At 41.1% G+C, this 20,244-nt stretch overlaps 1 protein-coding gene across 20 annotated transcripts in view; it reads right to left on the bottom strand.

Annotated features, from left to right (window-relative positions):
- The window catches only part of ppfia1 (PTPRF interacting protein alpha 1), a 115,636-nt gene extending 103,057 nt beyond the window's left edge, over positions 1–12,579 (bottom strand). For 18 of the 20 annotated variants that reach the window (XM_017719530.2, XM_037539834.1, XM_037539838.1 and 15 more), the window contains exons 1-2: positions 11,746–12,579; positions 3,409–3,669 (exon numbers count right to left, since the gene is read on the bottom strand). In XM_017719530.2, coding sequence (XP_017575019.1) covers positions 3,409–3,669 — 261 coding nt within the window. In that variant the 5' untranslated portion in view covers positions 11,746–12,579. Of the gene's footprint in view, positions 1–3,408; positions 3,670–11,745 lie in introns of those variants that run through there. The other 2 variants (XM_037539831.1, XM_037539832.1) reach the window with 1 other exon arrangement.
- Positions 12,580–20,244: the final 7,665 nt, after the last annotated feature.

Raw genomic sequence — 20,244 nt, 5'->3', positions numbered from 1 at the left:
AATTCTCTTTTGTTTGTTTTACGCATATAAATTCATAAAACATGGAAAGCGCACATCGTTGCTGCCCTTATTTACACGTGTATTTTTAAAAGCTTGTCTTTACTGTGATGTTGACTTTGTCCTAAATTGTGTTTGTGGACCGAGTTTGTCTGCGAGTGTTCTGAGTGACCGTTTCTCCTGCAGTGGCAGATTTTGGGCTGGTTCTGGTGGATTGGGGGTGAGGTGGGGGTGGGGGGGTGAAGTATGTTTGTCCTTAAGCTGCTGGATCAAAAGAACGGCTGTAACTCTTCCTGCCCCTCAGCAGATGGCCATACTGATTGAGACGCAATATGGACCGTCTGCTGAGTCGGGGGGTGGGGGGAGGCGGTCAGGTGGAGGAGAGAGGTTTAAAGAGTTAAGCCTGATGCACACAGCACACAATTTTCACCTCATTTCTGCTCTGCAACAGAGATTTAAAGGGCCCATAGCCTACTGTTTCCAGCTTTTCTACACTTTTAGACCGATTTTATGTAAATCAGCTCTCTTCCGATTGGCTGCTCTGTTTTGTTCCTTGTTCAAAAAGCAATCCGAAACTTCTACAATAGGAGGGTCTGTGTTTGCTGATTAGTTCTTTTGTACACAAAAGTGAATCTCGAACTGAAAGTCTAAAAAGAGAACTGAAGCCTGCGTCACTTCTGTGCTGAATGACAATTTTATACATAACGGTCTTGAAGCAGCATTTCTGGTCACATCTTTGTACACATTGTTCTTCTTTGAACTTTTTCCAGAATGTGGAATTGTTGGTGCATTTCATCCCCAAGGCAAAAGGTTGGATCATCAAAGCTGAAGATAATAGAAGCTCTTTAATAATCTATGAACTGCTGCTAATTAGAGGCCTCAGTGGGGTTGTGTGGTGCGCACTGTTTAGGGCAAGAACACCAAACCTGGTTTGTAGCAAGCAGTTTATTATTTTTGAAAAGAGGCTGATGTGTAATGTATTTCATCATGTATATTCTCTGCATGTGTATTACTTTTCCCATAAAAAAATATGTAAAACATATTTTAATTAAAACAAAGAAAATTTTAATTAAGTAAAATTTTGAAAATCATTACATTTTTAAAATATTAAAAATATATTTAATATACAAAAAATATATATTTAATATATTTAAAATATTTTCCCATAAAAGTATATTAAAATATATTTTTAAATAAAATAATTTAATTAAATTAAACACACACACACAAACACGCACACGCATCTGGATGTGGTGTGGATGTGGCCTGACAGGCCAGTGTAAAAGGCAGTAAATGAGACTTTCAGAAGAGTGAGTGATGTGTCATTTCCTTAATTACTGGCTGATACCAATACTAACTGTCTAACCTTACTCATCAATAAATCCTGATATTTATACAATCACATTTTTAATGGTAACATCGATGTTCTCCATCACAAATAACACACCCAGCTTGGCTTGATGGCATTTATTTGCTGTGTTATATTTATTAGACGTTTAAAAATATGTATGTTTGTTTAGTGTATATATTTACTTTTTACTACTATATAATTAGTAAAAAGAACCATGTTTAACAAAACAGTTAAAAACAGAACTGAGCAGTATGCAGATAAACCTGTGGTGTTTTCACTTCAGCACAGAGCAGCTTCTCTAGCTTTCAGTTTTTCGTGTGGCTCAGTTGATGCGAGAGCAGCAAGACGCCTCTGCTGAGTGATACAGCTGACTGACCAACGGAGATGCACCGCAGGTAGGGCTACCTGCTCTCCTTAACTCAGACTTTGAGGGACCACACAGCAGCAGACGAGTGACATACACTATATTTACAAAAGTATTCACTCACCCATCCAAATCATTGAATCCAGGTGATCCAATCACTTCCATGGCCACAGGTGTATATACCCAAGCCCCTACAGACTACTTCTACAGACATTAGTGAAAGAATGGGTCGCTCTCAGGAGCTCAGTGAGTTCCAGCGTGGCACCGTGATCGGACGCCACCTGTGGAACAAGTCCAGTCGTGAAATTTCCTCACTACTAAATATTCCACAGTCAACTGTCAGTGGGATTATAACAAAGTGGAAGCGATTGGGAAAGACAGCAACTCAGCCACAAAGTGGTCGGCCACGTAAAATGACATTGTGGGGTCAGCGGAGTGCACAGAGGTTTTTGACTTTCTGCAGAGTCAATCACTACAGACCTCCAAACTTCATGGAATGGGTTTCCATGGCCGAACAGCTGCATCCAAGCCTTACATCACCAAGTGCAATGCAAAGCATGGAATGCAGTGGTGTAAAGCGCCACCACTGGACTCTATGCCTGGTCTCATGCTTCTCCGTCTGGAAATCCCATGGACGAGTCTGGGTTTGGTGGTTGCCAGGAGAACAGTACTTGTCTGACTGCATTGTGCCAAGTGTAAAGTTTGGTGGAGGGGGGGATTAAGGTGTGGGGCTGTTTTTCAGGAGTTAGACTCGGCCCCTTAGTTCCAGTGAAAGGGACTCTTGATGCTTCAGCACCAAGAGATTTTGGACAATTTCATGCTCCCAACCTTGTGGGAACAGTTTGGGGACGGCCCCTTCCTGTTCCAACATGACCAGTGCACAAAGCAGGTCCATAAAGACATGGATGAGCCAGTTTGGTAGAAAGTTTTGGTAGTTTGGTAGATTGGAAGAACTTGACTGGCCTGCACAGAGTCCTGACCTGAACCCAATAGAACACCTTTGGGATGAATTAGAGTGGAGACTGCGAGCCAGGCCTTCTCATCCAACATCAGTGTCTGAACTCACAAATGCGCTTCTGGAAGAACGATCAGAAATTCCCATAAACACACTCCTAACTCTTGTGGAAAGCCTTCCCAGAAGAGTTGAAGCTGTAATAGCTGCAAAGGGTGGGCCGACATCATATTAAACCCTATGGATTAAGAATGGGATGTCGCTCAAGTTCATATGCGTGTGAAGACAGACAAGCAAATACTTTTGGAAATATTGTGTATGTAGACACACATAAATATATAACACACCCACATATATAAAAACTTCTACTTTAAAAGCAAGAGCAAAGACATTCTTTGCTTTCAACGTAAGTAAATGTAAAGATTTTTTATTTGGAGCATTTCTATTGGCCCATTCATCATGACATTTTAACACTATAAGACACACACCTTCTGTAGAACATCTCTCTCAGTCGAGTATCAACTGATACGGCAGTAAAGCACTGAAACACGCCGTTATCAGAACAAAGGTACAGGCAGACTTGCTCTCCGCTGCTGCTGCTGTTTTGCCCATTTTAACAAAGTTCAGTGTGAAATGCAGCCTCTCCGAAAACATTCAGCTCAGCAAACAACTATGGCAAATCATCAAGATCAAGACCGAGCAGGTGAGACGAGGACGAGGAGGCGACGAGCTGTGGGCTCTTACCTGAGGCAGGGCCGTGTTCAGCTGCCTCTGCAGAGAGTCTCTTTCATGCATGACCTCGTGCAGCTTGCTCTGCGTGAGTCCCAGGTTCTCCTGGGTTTCTCTCAGAGTGTCCAGCAGTCTGTCTCGCTCCTCCAGCATGGACACCATCAGAGACTCGAAGTGCCCCTCGGAGTCTGACTGTAGGGGGGATCCAGACCCCCGGCCGTCCCCGTTACTCCCCACCTCCGCCTCGCTAATGGTGGGCATCACCTCGCACATCATCTGGGAAACGGGGAAAAAAAAACAGTGAAAAAAAAGCCGACATTCTGTTTGTAAACAGAGACTTACTTACAGCGGTTCTTCAAGGGTTCTTAAAGAAAATGGTTCTATATAGAATCATGAACACACTGTCCACCCTGTGAATGACTAAAGAGTTCTTTGCATCACATCTGTTCACACACACAGAACCTGTTTGAAAAGCATTCTATATAGCACTAAAAAGAATAGTTATACTGCTACTTCTAATGTGACACAGCAACAGTAGCAGAACCCGTCTTGGTGCTAAATACAACCTTTTTCAAAACAGGTTCCATGTAAATCCATCTATAACACATTCTTCATCAATCTGAAATACCCTTTCATGAACCCTTTACTTTTAGCAAAAAGCGTTCTATCAAACGGTATCAAAAATGGGTTCTCCGGCTTGTGACAATAACAACCAATCGTTGGTTCTAAGGCTACGTTCACACAGCAGGGAAAAGTGGTCCAAATCCGATATTTCTCCTCATATATGACACAGATATGTGTCTGTGTGTCGGATCGAACAGATAAACATACTGAATCTGGCATTCTCAAATCCAATTTTGAGACGCTTTCATATGTGGCACTGAAATCCGATCTGTATCCGATCTCTAGCAGCGCGACTCAGTCTGACCAGCCAGATTGGAATTCAGGCGACTTTTACGTCAATCCAATTTGACATCCGTCATCACTTCACATTTAGACTGATGTTTCTGTACCAAAAAATTAGAAGAGACTTGTCCAAAACCCCCCGTTCTGTGAAGAGAACACTGAGCACGAGGCTGCAGCATCCAAAGAATCCGTGCAGAAGATCGCTGAGAAGATCATTAACTCTGATCAGCTCTCAGCTTCATTATTAGAGCCAGATGGAGGAGAAAAAGGTGAGATGAGCTGCTTTTCCACCGTTTACAAGCTTTGACGTCTGTTCAGCACTGTTACCATAGTAACACTGAAAGTCACATTAAGGTCAAATCAGATACATATCCGATCTAGGACCACATATGAAAGTGGCTCAGGTCGGATTTGAAAAGATCAGGTTTGTGTCCACACAGCCCTGAAAACATCAGATCTGTGTCACATCAGGGCGATAAATTGGATTTGTGCCACTTCAGCCTGGTAAGGTGAACGTGGCCCTTCATATGTGGTCCTAGATCGGATGCGTACCCGATTCGTGGCCATGTGACCTTACTGTAACTCAGATCGGAATTCATGTGCTTTTTCTCCACTGCCGAACAGACGGTAAAGCCTGTAAATGGTGGAAAAGCAGCTCATCTCACCTTTTTCTCCTTCGTCTGGCTCTAATAATGAAGCTGAGAGCTGATCAAAGTTAATGATCTTCTCAGTGAAGCTCGTTCTGCTCGTTAGTTTGTGCTGATGATGCAGTGATTCTGTCACGTGACGTTATTGAGTAGGAGGAGCTCATGAGGCTCATTTCAGGAGCCGTTTCATCACATTAATGACAGATTTGAGTCACTGACCTAAATGACTGAACCGTGGAGTCAGAGAGATCGGATATGAGGCTTATAATGTGAACGCAGCTTTAAAGAACCTCATCCAGTCTGAAATTTCTCTCGGTCCAAGTTTTCACTTGCTTTAAAAGAAGCCGTCGCTTTCAAACTAGGTAAAACGAACAAAAACGAAAAGAAAGGTGGAGCTGTGACTTCGTCTTATGTTGACAACAACCTGATGGAGAGACAGGAGTCTCAATAAGTGGCTTCAGATGTGACGGAAAAAGTGTAAAGTTGCTTTGTTTACACAGGTGACTGTGACGTTTCAGCAAGGTTGGTCTTCTCCCTCAGCACCGAAGGACTTTGGGGGGGAATTGAAGAAAAAAATATTATAAAATAAGCGTTTGGACGGAGGTGCTGAAGCATTTAACGACAAACAAGACTGAATAAACTGTCGCCGTGAGAGAAAAATCTCTGATGAATGCATCAACAGACAGATCTGATCCTGTTAAAGGGCCCATATCCTACATTCTCCTCTTCCTTTATATCCCCAAAACAGTCTAAACTCGCTTTTACTTCACCATTTTCCAGCCTCTCTTGATCCCTCAGCATTAAACAGGCTGTCTGTTACTGTGCCTTTAATACAGATATGTAAATTAGCGCTGTTCTGATTGGCCACGACTGAAACGCTCCTTATAACAGCTGAATGAATGTACGTAGCTAAGCTGTTGTGGGCTGGTGTATCAACTGGTCGTTTGTGACATCACAAACATAGGGAAACCGGCTGTTTGGGCTGGGTAGACAAGTGTATTCTTAAAAAGATGGTTCTTCTAGGGTTCTTCAGCAAAGAACATGGTTCTATGCAGAACTATGAACACTCAAAGAAAGGGTTAAAGGGTTCTTTGCATTGCAAGTGTTCTTCAGATTGACGGACAATGTTCTGTATGCGGTTCTATACACAACCTTTTGGTTCAATATAGCACCAAAAATGGTTCCTCTACTATGACAAGCTGGACTTCGTAACAACAGATAAAGACCTTTCAAAAAAAGTTCTGTGTGGAACCATCAACAGGACATTCTCAGTAAGTCTGAAGAACCATTACACGAGGCAACCATGCAAAGGGCTCTTCAAGCGTTCATGGGTCTATAGAGAACTATGTTCTTTATTAAAGAGTCCTTGAAGAACCATCTGAAAGAATTCTTTAGATTGATGGGTAATGTGTTGTAGATGGTTCTATATAGAACCTTTTTGGGGGAATAAATAATTAAACTATTGTTATATGCCAAAGAACGCTTTTTTGGAACAATGGGGAACCCAAGGTCTAGCTTCACTCTTGGAAAAGATAGTTCTTCAAAGGTTCTTTAGTACAAAAAATGGTTCTACGTAGACTGGTTGGACGATTAAAGGGCTCTTGGCATCATGAAACGGTTCTTCAGATTGACTGAGAATGTGCTGTAGATGGTTCTATACAGAACTTTTTTTTTAGTTCTATATCACACCAAAAAAAGAGGTCTCCTATTGTTATGATATCAAGTTTGTCATTATAGACCATTTCTGGTTCTATACAGAACCATCTACAGCACATTCACCATCAATCTGAAGAACCATTTCACCATGCAAAGGGTTCTTTGAGCATTCATGGGTCTACATAGAACATGCAAAAGAAGATGCAAAAGGGTTCTTCACATTGAATATGGTGTAGATGGTTCGATATAGAACTTTTTTGAAAAGTGTTCCACTATTGTTACAAGCCAAAGAACACTTCTTTGGAACAACACAGAACCCGAAGCCTAGCTTCACTCTAGGAAAAGATGGTTCTTCCAAGGTTCTTTACTAAAGAAAATGGTTCTATATAGATTGGTTGCATAGTTGAAGGGGTCTTTGCATCAAAAACAGTTCTTCAGATTGACTGAGATGGTTCTATACTGAACTTTTGAGTTCTATACAGCACCAAATCTTCTTTCCCATCATCTTCTATTCTTACGATGTCAAGTTTGTCGTTACAGAAGAACCTTTTTTGGTGCTACATAGAACCTGTTCCAAAAAAAATTCTGTTTAGAACTATCTTCAACACATTTGTTCCTCAGATTGAGGGAAATGTCAACACACAAAGGGTTCTTTGAGCGTTCATGGGTCTATATGGAACCATTTTCTTTATTAGAGTTCTTGAAGAATCATCTGGAAGGGTTCTTGTTTGATGGAGAAGGTTGAACATGGATCTAAACAGACCTTTTTTTGAAAAGGGTTCCACTACTGTTACCAAAGAATGCTTATTTTAGCACTATATAGAACCCTTTTCACCAAGACTGAATGTCCTAAAACAACGTTTACGTTTTACATCAAACCTTTCAAAAAAACTGGGGAAAATTCGTTTTTTCCCTGATTTTTGGTTCTTTAAAAGTCGGATTAATGAATAGCCGCTGGCAGAAAAACGGTACTGCGAAGGCAAAGTTTGGTTCCATTAATGTAAACACACCCTCCAAGGTTCTTAAGGTACAACTGTGCACTTTTTATTCCTTTTAACAGCATATTAGACTCACGTTTAACTGCTCACAACTTTTTAAGTAGAACATTGAAATAAAGAGTCTGAACTCAACTACAGGTACTGACGACGTAGTACCGAGGGAACCGACCCGGTTACACGGTTAAGAACTTTTTTTTCTTCTCCTCAAAAGGTACCACCGTGTGGATAAAAGGTTCCAGCAGTGACGACATGAGCAATGTGAAGAACAAAATGCTCCCTCAGCAACTTGGAAAGCCTCGACAACGGCTCTAATCTCTGCCTCTGGTTTTGGTTCTAAAGCCAAGATCAGCCTCAAACAGCACGATCTGCACTATGGACTCCGGACCAACAAGCTATGTGGAAAAGTGAACGACCTGCCACCGATGCTCCAAAGTACAGCCACATTCCAACCGTCTGAGGAAATGACGAAGGTCAGAGAGCAAAACACTAACCTGAACCAGAGGAACCGTGTGGAATTAAAGGAACATGCCTTTAAAGAACTCACACCCTCCAGTCTTCTTACAGTTTATTTTCCCCCTGAGGCTCATTTATAACATCTGTGTGTTTATTACCAGCAAACAAGCTGTGCCAAGAAGACTGATATATGTAAATGAGCTCTGTTCTGATTGGCTGCCTCATAAACGCTCCATATGCCTTGAGCAGGTGGGGCTGAACTGCCCAAGTAGGCAAATACGTGTAAATGCATTCGTTTGCAAAAAAAGCCTGTTTAAAGGAACAGTTCGGCACATAGCGGACCGCCCCTTTAAAGGAACAGTTCGGCACATAGCAGACCGCCCCTTTAAAGGAACAGTTCGGCACATAGCGGACCGCCCCTTTAAAGGAACAGTTCGGCACATAGCGGACCGCCCCTTTAAAGGAACAGTTCGGCACATAGCGGGCCGCCCCTTTAAAGGAACAGTTCGGCACATAGCGGACCGCCCCTTTAAAGGAACAGTTCGGCACATAGCGGACCGCCCCTTTAAAGGAACAGTTCGGCACATAGCGGACCGCCCCTTTAAAGGAACAGTTCGGCATAAAACGGAATGCCCCTTTAAAGGAACAGTTGGGCATATCCTTTAATGAGCAGGCAATGCCGAAGGCCCGGTGAGCCGCTGTCCTGTAGAGACTATGAATGCAACCCAAGACAGCGCGAGTCGGATCCTGCACGGATCTAAAGATGCGGGAAGTGTGGCGGTCAACACATTGGCCTCATCACCGACCTCACGCCAAAGCCACTTCCTGTCCAAAACCGCCAGCTCGACTGCTGGAGGCGCTACTGAAACTACGAATTGCGTCCTCGATGATCACGCTGAACATTACAGTCTAAATACGACGGACACGTACGAAACAGCTGCAGCGTACACTCAAAGGGGAATTCCACCAATTTACCCAAAATTTCTCCATAATTACACGGCTAAACCACCTCATTTTTTAGAGAACTTCAGAGAAATATAATACGTTTTCTACAATATTTTAAAGAAAGTTTTGGCCTTAAAAACACTTCTTGAACACTTTCATGATGGAGGGACACATCCAGTGTGTTCTACAGCTGAAAGGGTCAAATAAAACTTTAGATTTTCCACTAATTTCATCACCAACATTCCATATAAATAGCACTCAATGTCTACGTATGCATGACCCCTGGTTCCCATCATCACCACTGCAAAGACCCATTTCACACCAAACCACTCTGAATCACTACGTTTGCATGTTTATGGGAATTCTGAAACACAGCTGGACTTGGCCTTTCAGCTGTACGTACCGAACTGAAGGCGGCTGAAAACTGGGACCACATTCCTGATTTACGCTAAAGGTATATGGCGAATTGTTGGGGGGGGGGGGGGGGGGTTGGGGGTCTGAGCTCCCCCAACATCAAATCCTGCACAGCTAACGCAGATACAGTATTAACAGCCTGGGGGGGTGGGGCAGTGAGGGGGCGGGGGCGTTGGGGGTGGTTGGATGCTGTTTAACCTAATTTTGCTTTGGCAAATGGGCTGCGATGCTGCTTCGCGCCCATAAGGAGGTCAAATGCAGGGAGCTTTACAATACTGATACTGGGGGAAGGGGAGATGAGTGGGGGTGGGGAGCGGGACAGATCGACAGATGGTACCTGCGGGACACCTGGGCATCACGTGACTTCTGAGCGTGGAATCAGCCAATCAGCATCGAGCCACGCTCACCTTTCCCCACACTGCTCCAGCGTGACTGACACACTGAGGCTGTACGTCCCCCCCTTAAAATCCCACTTATATGACAACCACAGCAGAAATACGGCCGGTTTCACATCTAATCCCAAAAATAAGGTTCTTCAAGTGTTCTTCAGTAAAGGCAATGGTTCTGTTGAGAACCCCGAGTTGTATATAGAACCATTTCCTGCTTAAATAGCTTTCTGCATGGTGAAATGGATCCGACTGATAGAGAACGTGCTGATGGTTCTATAAAAAAAACGTCTTGAAAACTGTATATAGCACCAAAAAGTGTTCTTCTATTGTATTCATCACACTTAAAAATGGTTCTCAATGGTTTCTTAGTAAAGAAAACAGTTCTGCACAGAACCATGAACACTCGAAGAACCCTCTGGTTCTCTGCATCTTGAAAGGGCTCTTCTGATTGATGGCGAACATGCTGTATATGGTTCTATATCAAAATTTTTTGGAAACTTTGGAAAGTTGTTACAATGTCAGGCTTGTCATAATAGAAGAACCGTTACTGGTGCCTTGTAGAGCCCACTGCAAATCGGTTCTATATAGAACCAACTACAGCACATTTTTCATCAATCTGAAGAACCCTATCAAGACACAAAGAACCAAAGGGTTCTTTGAGTATTCACAGTTCTATACAGGACTGTTTAGTAAGGAATCATTAAAGAACCATCTTTTTAAGTGTGATGAATACAACAGGAGAACCCTTTTTGGTGCTTAACAGAACCATTTTCAAAACGGGTCTATATACAACAGGTTTTTCATCAGTCCACTTGTGTACTTTAAACATGATGGTTCTTCAAGGGTTCCTTAGAAAGGCAACACTTCTATTTATAACCATGAGTTCTATACAGAACCATTTGCATACTTATATTTTTCCTTGCATGATGAAACAGTTGTATGTGCTGTATTGTTCTGTATAGCACCAAAAGGGTTCTGGTAGCGTTATAATGCCAAGCTTGTAAACAACAGAACTTTTTGGTGCTGTATAGAACAACTTTCAAAAAGACTATTTAGAACCATATACAATACATTTTCCATCAATCTGAAGAACGCCGTCAAGACGCAAAGAATCAAAGGGTTCTTTGAGTGTTTTTACTAAGGAACCATTGAAGAACCACCTTTTTAAGTGTGATGAATAAAACTAAAATGAATAAAATAGTGCCAAAAAGGGTTCTGGTAGTGTTCCAATGTCAAGCTTGTACACAACAGAAGAACACCTTTTGGTGCTATAAACAACCATCTTCAAAAAGGTTCTATACACAACAGGTTCTCCAGTAAACCTACACTTGTGTATATTTAAACTTTAAAGAGATGGTTCTTCATGGGTTCTTTAGTCCTTCAAACAGTTCTTTAACTTGTACATAATAGAACACTCTTGTGCTAAATAGAACCATTTTCAAAAAGGTTCTATATATAACAGATTCTCCATCAATCCTACACACGTGTATCCCTACAGATGGTTCTTCAAGTGTTCTTTACTCAAGACAATCATTCTACTTAGAACCACTTACATGCTTGTACTTTTCTTTGCATGTATGGTTCTGTATAGTGCCAAAAAAGGGTTCTGGCAGTGTTCCAATGTCAAGCTTGTACAGAACACTTTTCAGTGCTGTATAAAACCATTTTCCAAAAAAATCCATTTAGAACCACACACACATTCTCCACCAATCCAAAGAACCCTTTCACCATATAAATGGTTCTACACAGAACCCACAGTTCATTCACCTTTCCTAAAGAACCCTCAAAGAACCACAGAGTTCACTCATGCAGTTTATGTGTTCAAACTTGGAGTCAAAAGAACAAAAAACTGAGCAGAACAGCAACAAACAAGTTCTCAATCCCCCAGAAATCACCCCCAACAGCGTGTTGTGGTTCCGCCGGGCCTGCATGGCGACTGTTTACCTTGGCAGATTTGATGTGGTTGTTGCCTGTGAGATTAAATCCAATCTAATAATCAGACCAGGAGCAGATTCCAGATGATAAAGCCTTTCAGATGAAGCTTCTCCTCCCAGCCATCCAAACCACTGAGCCCATCCAGGCTGGATCCACCTCACAAGCAGCTCCGAAGGAAGAAAAACACAGCAGACCTCGGCCACTGGGAGACCTTCCCCCTATAAACGCCACTTTTCTGCACAGTTTTCCTTCACGTACTCCCACAAGGACCCATGAAAGTGGGAATAATCCAACAGCTGATATCATCTACACCCTGAAACCATCGCTGAGGGGAAAAAGAGGGAAATTTCATCACCAAATGTTCCACTTGTGGGGGAATTGACTTGGACTTGGGGGCAGTTGGGCAACTCAGGTCAGCCGAACGCAGGGAAAAGTGCGTCTGCTCCACTTGTGGACGTCCTAACGGGCGTCTAAGGCGAGGAAAGCGTTAAAAACGGGTATAAATCCTTTAGTTTAGTTGTTTAGCTGGTGCTGAGCCGAGCCGCCATCCTCCTCCTCCTCCTCCTCCTCCTCCTCCTCCTCCTCCTCAGATTTCGAGGAGAAAAGCAGAGCCGAGCCAGAGGAGCGAGGCAACGGGGGAAAAGCGTCAAAAAACAACACGAAACCTCCGGATAAAGCGCCCAAACGACGCTGGCTCCCCTCCGGCGCGGCGCTGCCGTGTGTTTAGGCCGGTAAATCCAGTAAATAAAGCCGGAATCCGCGCTTTTTCCCGGCCTTTATAACTCGCTCCGCTCCCGCGGCTCCTCCAGTTTCCTGCTCTCCCGAAAAGTCCGTGCGAGATGACGCGACGGGCATGCGTGGCCGTGACGTCAGCGCGTCGCCAGAGGAACTAGCGTGCGTGGCCTGCTGAGGGAAATGGCCTCCGATGGGGTCAGTGCAGGTAGCCGCCGGGCTAAAGGCTAAACCATGTACTTGAGTTAAAGTAGAGACACCCAAAGTAAAATATTACACCAGTAAAAGTAGAAGTTCCTCCCTTTAGACCTCCACTTGAGTAACAGTACTAAAGTATTAACCTTCAAATGTACTTAAGTAGGAAAGTAAAGGTACTAAAGTATTTCCCTTAAAATGTACTTACGTAGGAAAGTAAAAGCACTTAAGTACTTCCCTTCAAATGTGCTTAAGTAGGAAAGTAAAAGGACTTAAATATTTCCCTTCTAACATACTTAAGTAGGAAAGTAAAATAACTAAAGTGTTTCCCTTCAAATGTACTTACGTAGGAAAGTAAAAATACTAAAGTATTTCCCTTCACATGTGCTTAAGTAGGAAAGTAAAAGGACTTAAGTATTTCCCTTCAAATGTACTTAGGTAGGAAAGTAAAAGGACTTAAACATTTCCCTTCAAATGTACTTACGTAGGAAAGTAAAAGGACTTAAGTATTTCCCTTCAAACGTACTTAAGTAGGAAAGTAAAAGTACTAAAGTATTTCCCTTCAAACGTACTTAAGTAGGAAAATAAAAGGACTAAAGTATTTCTCTTCAAATGTACTTAGGTAGGAAAGTAAAAATACTAAAGTATTTCCCTTCTTAATGTGCTTAAGTAGGAAAGTAAAAGGACTTAAGTATGTCCCTTCAAATGTACTTAGGTAGGAAAGTAAAAGGACTTAAATATTTCCTTTCTAACATACTTAAGTAGGAAAGTAAAAGAACTAAAGTGTTTCCCTTCAAACATACTTAAGTAGGAAAGTAAAAGTACTAAAGTATTTCCCTTCAAATGTACTTAAGTAGGAAAGTAAAAGGACTAAAGTATTTCCCTTCAAATGTGCTTAAGTAGGAAAGTAAAAGGACTTAAGTATTTCCCTTCAAATGTACTTAAGTAGGAAAGTAAAGGTACTAAAGTATTTCCCATCAAATGTACTTACGTAGGAAAGGAAAGGACGTAAGTATTTCACTTCAAATGTACTTAGGTAGGAAAGTAAAAGAACTAAAGTATTTCCCTTCAAATGTACTTAAGTAGGAAAGTAAAAGAACTAAAGTATTTCCCTTCAAATGTACTTAAGTAGGAAAGTAAAGGTACTGAAGTATTTCCCTTCAAATGTGCTTAAGTGGGAAAGTAAAGGTACTAAAGTATTTCCCTTAAAATGTACTTACGTAGGAAAGTAAAAGGACTTAAGTATTTCCCTTCAAATGTACTTAAGTAGGAAAGTAAAAGGACTTAAATATTTCCCTTCTAACATACTTAAGTAGGAAAGTAAAAGGACTTAAGCATTTCCCTTCAAATGTACTGAAATATGAAAGTCAAAATACTAAAAGATTAATTCTGGCTCTGATGTCTTGTTATAATTTTTATAACAAGACTCGCTTCATGATCTCGTTTTAGGTGAAAATCCTCCAGTGTCTCTCTTGGTAAACCAGTCTTTTAATAGAACGTCATTAATTAGTGACGCTGACGTCTATTAAAATGATCATAAGCACAAAACACTGAAGGTAAACAGTTTCCATCAGGGAGAACCGAGTGGCTCTGAAATCACTTTTACACACAAGCAAAGTTTCAGTTTAAGATTTGTTTACAACTTAGTTCCGAGTTTAAGTTTAATATAAACTGGCTTTAAACTCAGGATCACAAATGAGCTCTTTTTTACTATGTTGATCTGTAGGTCTCTGTTCATAAACATAAACCAGCCCAAACCAATTTACTATAAAATGAGATGTTGTTTGTATAAATTCAGAAAAAAGCCGCGTCAGTCACGACTGCATATGTGGACATATTTCTATATTGTGCTCTATTTACACAAAGTTAGGTTAGTTCATCATTTATGTTGAACAGACTCTCCCAAAATTTTATGCTGCTGCTCTGACGTTGAACCGTGTGCTGCACTGGGTCGGTATGACCAACAGGTCAAAACCAGCTCTAAACAAAGTGACCGCTGGGACCTGATTGGTGCTCTTGCTTTGCGCTTCTTTCATTTTGACGTTTTACTTTTTTATACACACAGAAACCAAAAGGAACGACAGATTTCTCAAAATGTGGTGGAGGAAAAAGTCAGATATTAGACTTTGAAATGTAGTGGAGTGAAAGTAAAAAGTCGCCCAGAGTGGAAAAACTTCAGTACAGATACATGAAAAAATACTTAAGTACAAAAACTAATTACATTTACTTTGTTAATTAGTTACTTAGTTGCTGTCCACCACTGTTCAGTGCTTGTAACCCCTGGAGAATAATTCCACAATGCTGGAAGCTCCTCAGTGTTCAAAAATGATCCGTCAGGGTCAGGCAGGGAGGACAGTTATCAGCTTAGCTCATAGAGAGAATAGATGGAGAGAAAGACACGAATAATTTGTAAGTTAAGTCTGTTTATGGAGAGATGATTGATATTATACAACAGTGAGTTCCGGCCACATGAGCTGATTGGTTGAGAAGTGTTCTAATTGCTAAGCAACGACTCTGACAGCTGTAGGAGACGCTCAAGCCATTTGAACGTTTTCACTTCTTACTTTGCCACAAACAGAAAACGGACACTGTTAAGATCACATTTGACCGACAGCCGATTTGGTCCGACTCTGAAGATGAGACTAAATTCCCAAACTGTCAATATATGAGGGTATAGATCCAATTAGTCAGAAAGCTCCTGCATCATTGCTCCATATGTTCTGGCAATGTACAGCATTACATGATTACTGGTTAGATTTTTTCAATATGATTTCAGATGTTGCTCAGACGAACATTAGTCCAGCTCCCATCACAGCCGTCTTTGGTGTCTTACCTGATGACATTTCTCTTCTCTAGATTTATTTCAGATTTTATTGCATTTGTTCTTCTCCTCTCATTTTGTTTAAATGGAAGTCACCTGTTCCTCCCATGTCATGCTTGGATCAGAGTTGTTTTACATTTTAAGTTAGAAAAAATTAGATGCGTGTTAAGAGGCTCCACCAACAACTTGAACAGGTTATGGGACTGTTATGGGACTGTCCTGGTCTATGCTGAGCAATTAGCATTCTCTGTCATCCCAGAGTAAAACGTTTGTTCAGTTCAATTTTACTATTACTCTTTCATTTAAGGTTTGATTTTTTTTTGTTTCTTTCTTTTTGGTCGCACTTGGTTCGGTCTTGATGGGAAATATTACTAGACTTTGTCAAACCACAATGATGTTCTTTGATCTTTTGTAAAAAATTCATAAAAAAAGGTTTGAAAGAAACAAATTCCTAAACTGTCGTCATCACTGAGGAGCTTTTCAGTTGACAGCTGTGACAGAAGAATAGCTAAACAACCTGGAATCAGCCAGAAATGAAGCTGAACCTGATATTGGGTCAGTTTTATGGCTCAGTCTGATTTGGTCAGACTCTGAAGATCAGACGACACATTTGGCGAATGGTATTGGGTTCATTTCTGGCTGATTCCAGGTTGTTTAGCTGTTCTTCTGTCTCAGCTGCCGACTGAAAAGCTGCTCAGTGGTGACGACAGTTTGGGAATTTAGTGTAAGGAGCTGGAGAACGAACTGCCGGCTGTGGGCGGAGCTTGTTACTCTGACATAGCAACAAGCTGCTGGTTAAGGAACTATAATTTGGAGGAATGAACTGAACATTAAAACATATTAAACGCCGCGTTCACGGCCCAGTTTATTCATTTCTTACTGTATTTATTTAACTGCTGTATTAAAGCAGTAGAGCACTCAAGGAGTGTGTTATCACCAATAACACCACGGCTGTGATGATCTACGGTCACCAAATCACAGCCAGGATGTTATTCTGCTATAAAACACTCCCTCTGTGTTCTACTGGTTAAGTAATGCTTGTGAAAACAGATTTTGAGTCTAGTTTTGAATGTAGAGGCATGGTGGAAACCTTTTCCAGCCCTTCCCTGTTTTCTGCTCAAAGCACATTCTAACAGGTCACTCTGTAAAAGAAAAGAAGGTGAAATGAAGACGCAGGAGCAGAGCATCTCCACGCAGTCATAGCCCTGGTGTAAACTGACCCTGTTGTCATTTTCGTAGTGTAATTGCCTGTGTCTGTTATCCTTTGCATCCTGTTCGGTGTGAATAATTTATGCCAGTGGGACTCTGAGAAATTCCCCAGTCAATCAGCTCTGGTTTTGTTGGCCTGCTTCTAATATCTCACTGATTGGCTGAACATCTCCAACAGCTTGTGTAGTAACAGAGGCATTTATCACAGCTGGACTAATATAGTTTAACAGGATATTTAATCCTTCCCCAGCTGAAAAAGAGCTGCTCAAATGTGTTGTTGCTTGTGCTGTTTATTATAGACAACATGTTCAATTCAGTTCAAATTGATTGTCCCTGTGAAATTCTAGGTATTTGATAATACGCGCAGTATACAGTATGCAGAAGTTACATCTGCTCTGCAGCATAAAACACGGCTGCTTTACACAGATCAGGCATAACATTCTGACCACCTCCTTGTTTCTATGCTCATTGTCCATTTGATCAGCTCCACTTACTGTATAGGAGCACTTTGTAGTTCTACAGTTACAGACTGTAGTCCATCTGTTTCTCTGATACTTTGTTACCCTGTTCTTCAGTGGTCAGGACCCCCATGGACCCTCACAGAGCAGTTGTGGTGGGTCATTCTCAGCACTGCAGTAACACTGACGTGGTGGTGGTGGTGTGTTTGTGTGTGTTGCGCTGGTACAAGTGGATCAGTCACAGCAGTGCTGCTGGAGCACTGTGTCCACACACTGTCCACTCTATTAGGCACTCCTACCTCGCCAGTCCGTCTTGTAGATGTAAAGTCAGAGACGATAGCTCATCTGCTGCTGCACAGTTTGTGTTGGTCATCCTCTAGTCCTTCATCAGTGGTCGCAGGACACTACCCACAGGATGCCCGACACGCTCAGTCCAGTATGGGATGAGTTTGACTGTGGCATTGACGTCCGTACAGCTGGAGGAGGTTCAGACTGAGACCTTGTACAATTACATAATAAACTTTATGCTCATTTAAACCATTTACAGTTCACTGCATTGATCTGTAATGATTTAGATTTTTGAATCACCCTGTACTGTTTATTTTTTGGGTTTCTTTGAGGTTAATTAATTATAAAGTAACTGTGCATTAGCATTCTCGGAAAATATCTATATTTTTAATAGTTTGCTGCAGAAGTTGCAGAGAAAAAAAGGTTATTTTACATTAAAAACATGTAAACATGTCATTTTTCCTGGGGTGCCTGTATACAACTGTCTATCAAGCGGATAAGATGGCGATACGATCATGAATACATCGATTTGTGAGCTCAAACAGACAGATAGATAGATATATCTTTATATCTTTAATAAAAATACTGACAAAAAAATTGTATTTATACATTTACACCCTCATTAGCCTCGCAGCACTGGCAATCCAGATCCAAAAAGCAAAATCCCTTCCCAGGATTTTCTTCCAACTGCTTGACGTCTCTAATTTGCTCAGACCAGCAGCAATAGTGACTATTAAAATGATCATAAGCACAAAACACTGAAGGTAAACAGTTTCCATCAGGGAGAACCAAGTGGCTCTGAAATCACTTTTACAAACAAGCAAAGTTTCAGTTTAAGATTTATTTACAACTTAGTGCCAAGTTTAATAAAAGCTTGCTTTAAACTCAGGATCACAAAGAAGTTTTCCTTTACTATGTTGATCTGTAGGTCTCTGTTCATAAACATAAACTATTTGGCGCTCTTGCGTCGTTCTTCTTTTGTTTTGACATGTTACTTTTTTATACACACAGAAACCAAAAGGAATGACAGATTTCTCAAACTGTGGTGGAGGAAAAACTCAGATATTAGACTTTGAAATGTAGTGGAGTGAAAGTAAAAAGTCGCCCAGAACGGAGAAACTTCAGTACAGATACAGAAGAAAACTACTTAAGTACAGTAAACAATTACATTTACTTAGTTACTGTCCACCACTGATGGTTTTATATACAAAATGGTTCTGAAAATGGTTCTATATAGCACCAAAATGGTTCTGCTGTTGTTACAATGTCAAGCTTGTGACAGGAAACCATTTTGATGCTAGATAGAACCATATACATCACATTCTCCATCAATCTGAAGAACCATCTTTTGAAAAGGGTTCTAGATAGCCCCAAATGGGTTCAACTATTGTTAGCTATTCCTTGCTGATATTTGGTCTGCCATCTAGCACTAACCCCACCCACCCCAACACCCCAATGTCATGTGTCCACTCTGACGCCCTCTGACCCCTCACTTTCGTTCTTGTGTCCAGACTGGGTAAACTGTGGGCCTCTTGTCACCCCCCCAACCCCCCACCGCTGACAGCTCGCAGGGAGGTCAGGAATGTCCCGGAGCTCAGACCTGTCGCTCTGACGAAAAACAAACAGTAAGGCAAGTTAGCTTTCAGTTACTATAGCAACAATCTCTGGAATTCACCACCTGAGAACCTGAGTGGTTGAGTCTTAAAGGGTAACTCCACCAAATAAAAAAACAAAATCAATTCTGCACAGTTAAATGGTTGAGATGGAAAGTCGTTCAGAACGGTTCTGAGTGGTTTGGTGTGAAATGTTCCGTTCTAGAGAAACTTACCAAGTCAGAACTGTTCAGAGTGGTGGTGATAGGAACCAGATGTCCACCTCTAAAAGCTCCTCACAGAAAGTTTTTTAAAATCTATTTATGATGGAGGGGCACATGCAGGGTTTTGTGAGATAAAACAAAAAAGTGTTATTTTTTTTCAGATTTTTCACTCATTTTCCATCATCAACATTCCATATAAACTCAGAAGAGTCGTGCAGGTTCTCTGGTGGTTCTGGATGGTAAATAAAATGTCTATATTTGTGTTGTAGTCATGGCGACCCCTGGTTCCCATCACCACCACTGTAAAGACATCTGAACCATTTCACACCAAACCGCTCTGAATCTCTCTGATTACACCTCACACACTGAGTTGTGGAGAGATTTTGGAAGATCAGTGAAATTACCTTTCATGAAACCTATGCCTATGAAACTATTACATAAAAGAGTCTGACACCTAGTGGTCATATTAAGGTATTGCAGGTATAACAGTATCTGTATTGGGGGGTGAAACATAAGAGGTGTCAATGGTGAGTAAAGACACCCTAATGATCTTCCCAGCTGTCCTCAAAAATGATCCTTAAAAAGTGAAAAATAGAAAATTAAAAGGGGATATTTATTATGTGTTTAAAGTTTTCGCTATAACTTCTGTCTAAAAATGTATTCTCTATATCAAGATTAAAATTATATTACTATATTCACAGTATATTAATAAAAGGGAGAAAGGACTGAAATTTGAGTGTAGCTCATTTAACATGACTGATATAACAATAGTAACTATACATCTAAATTATTAAGATATGTTATGTATAATAAAACCAATATTGTCCTAGCAAGCAGTCATAATTAGGTTTGCTTCACAAAGCCAACTTACCTTTCTTCATTTTATTATTCTATGCTTTTATTTTGGACCATTTTCACAGGTCACAGTTATTAAGCTAGAAACTACAAAATTCGTTCAAAAACGTGCACCTGGCACTCCGCAGCGACGG

Source organism: Pygocentrus nattereri, chromosome 7 (genome assembly GCF_015220715.1).
Source record: "Pygocentrus nattereri isolate fPygNat1 chromosome 7, fPygNat1.pri, whole genome shotgun sequence".
NCBI classification, from domain to species: Eukaryota; Metazoa; Chordata; class Actinopteri; order Characiformes; family Serrasalmidae; genus Pygocentrus; species Pygocentrus nattereri.
This window is presented reverse-complemented; position numbering and strand designations above follow the sequence as displayed.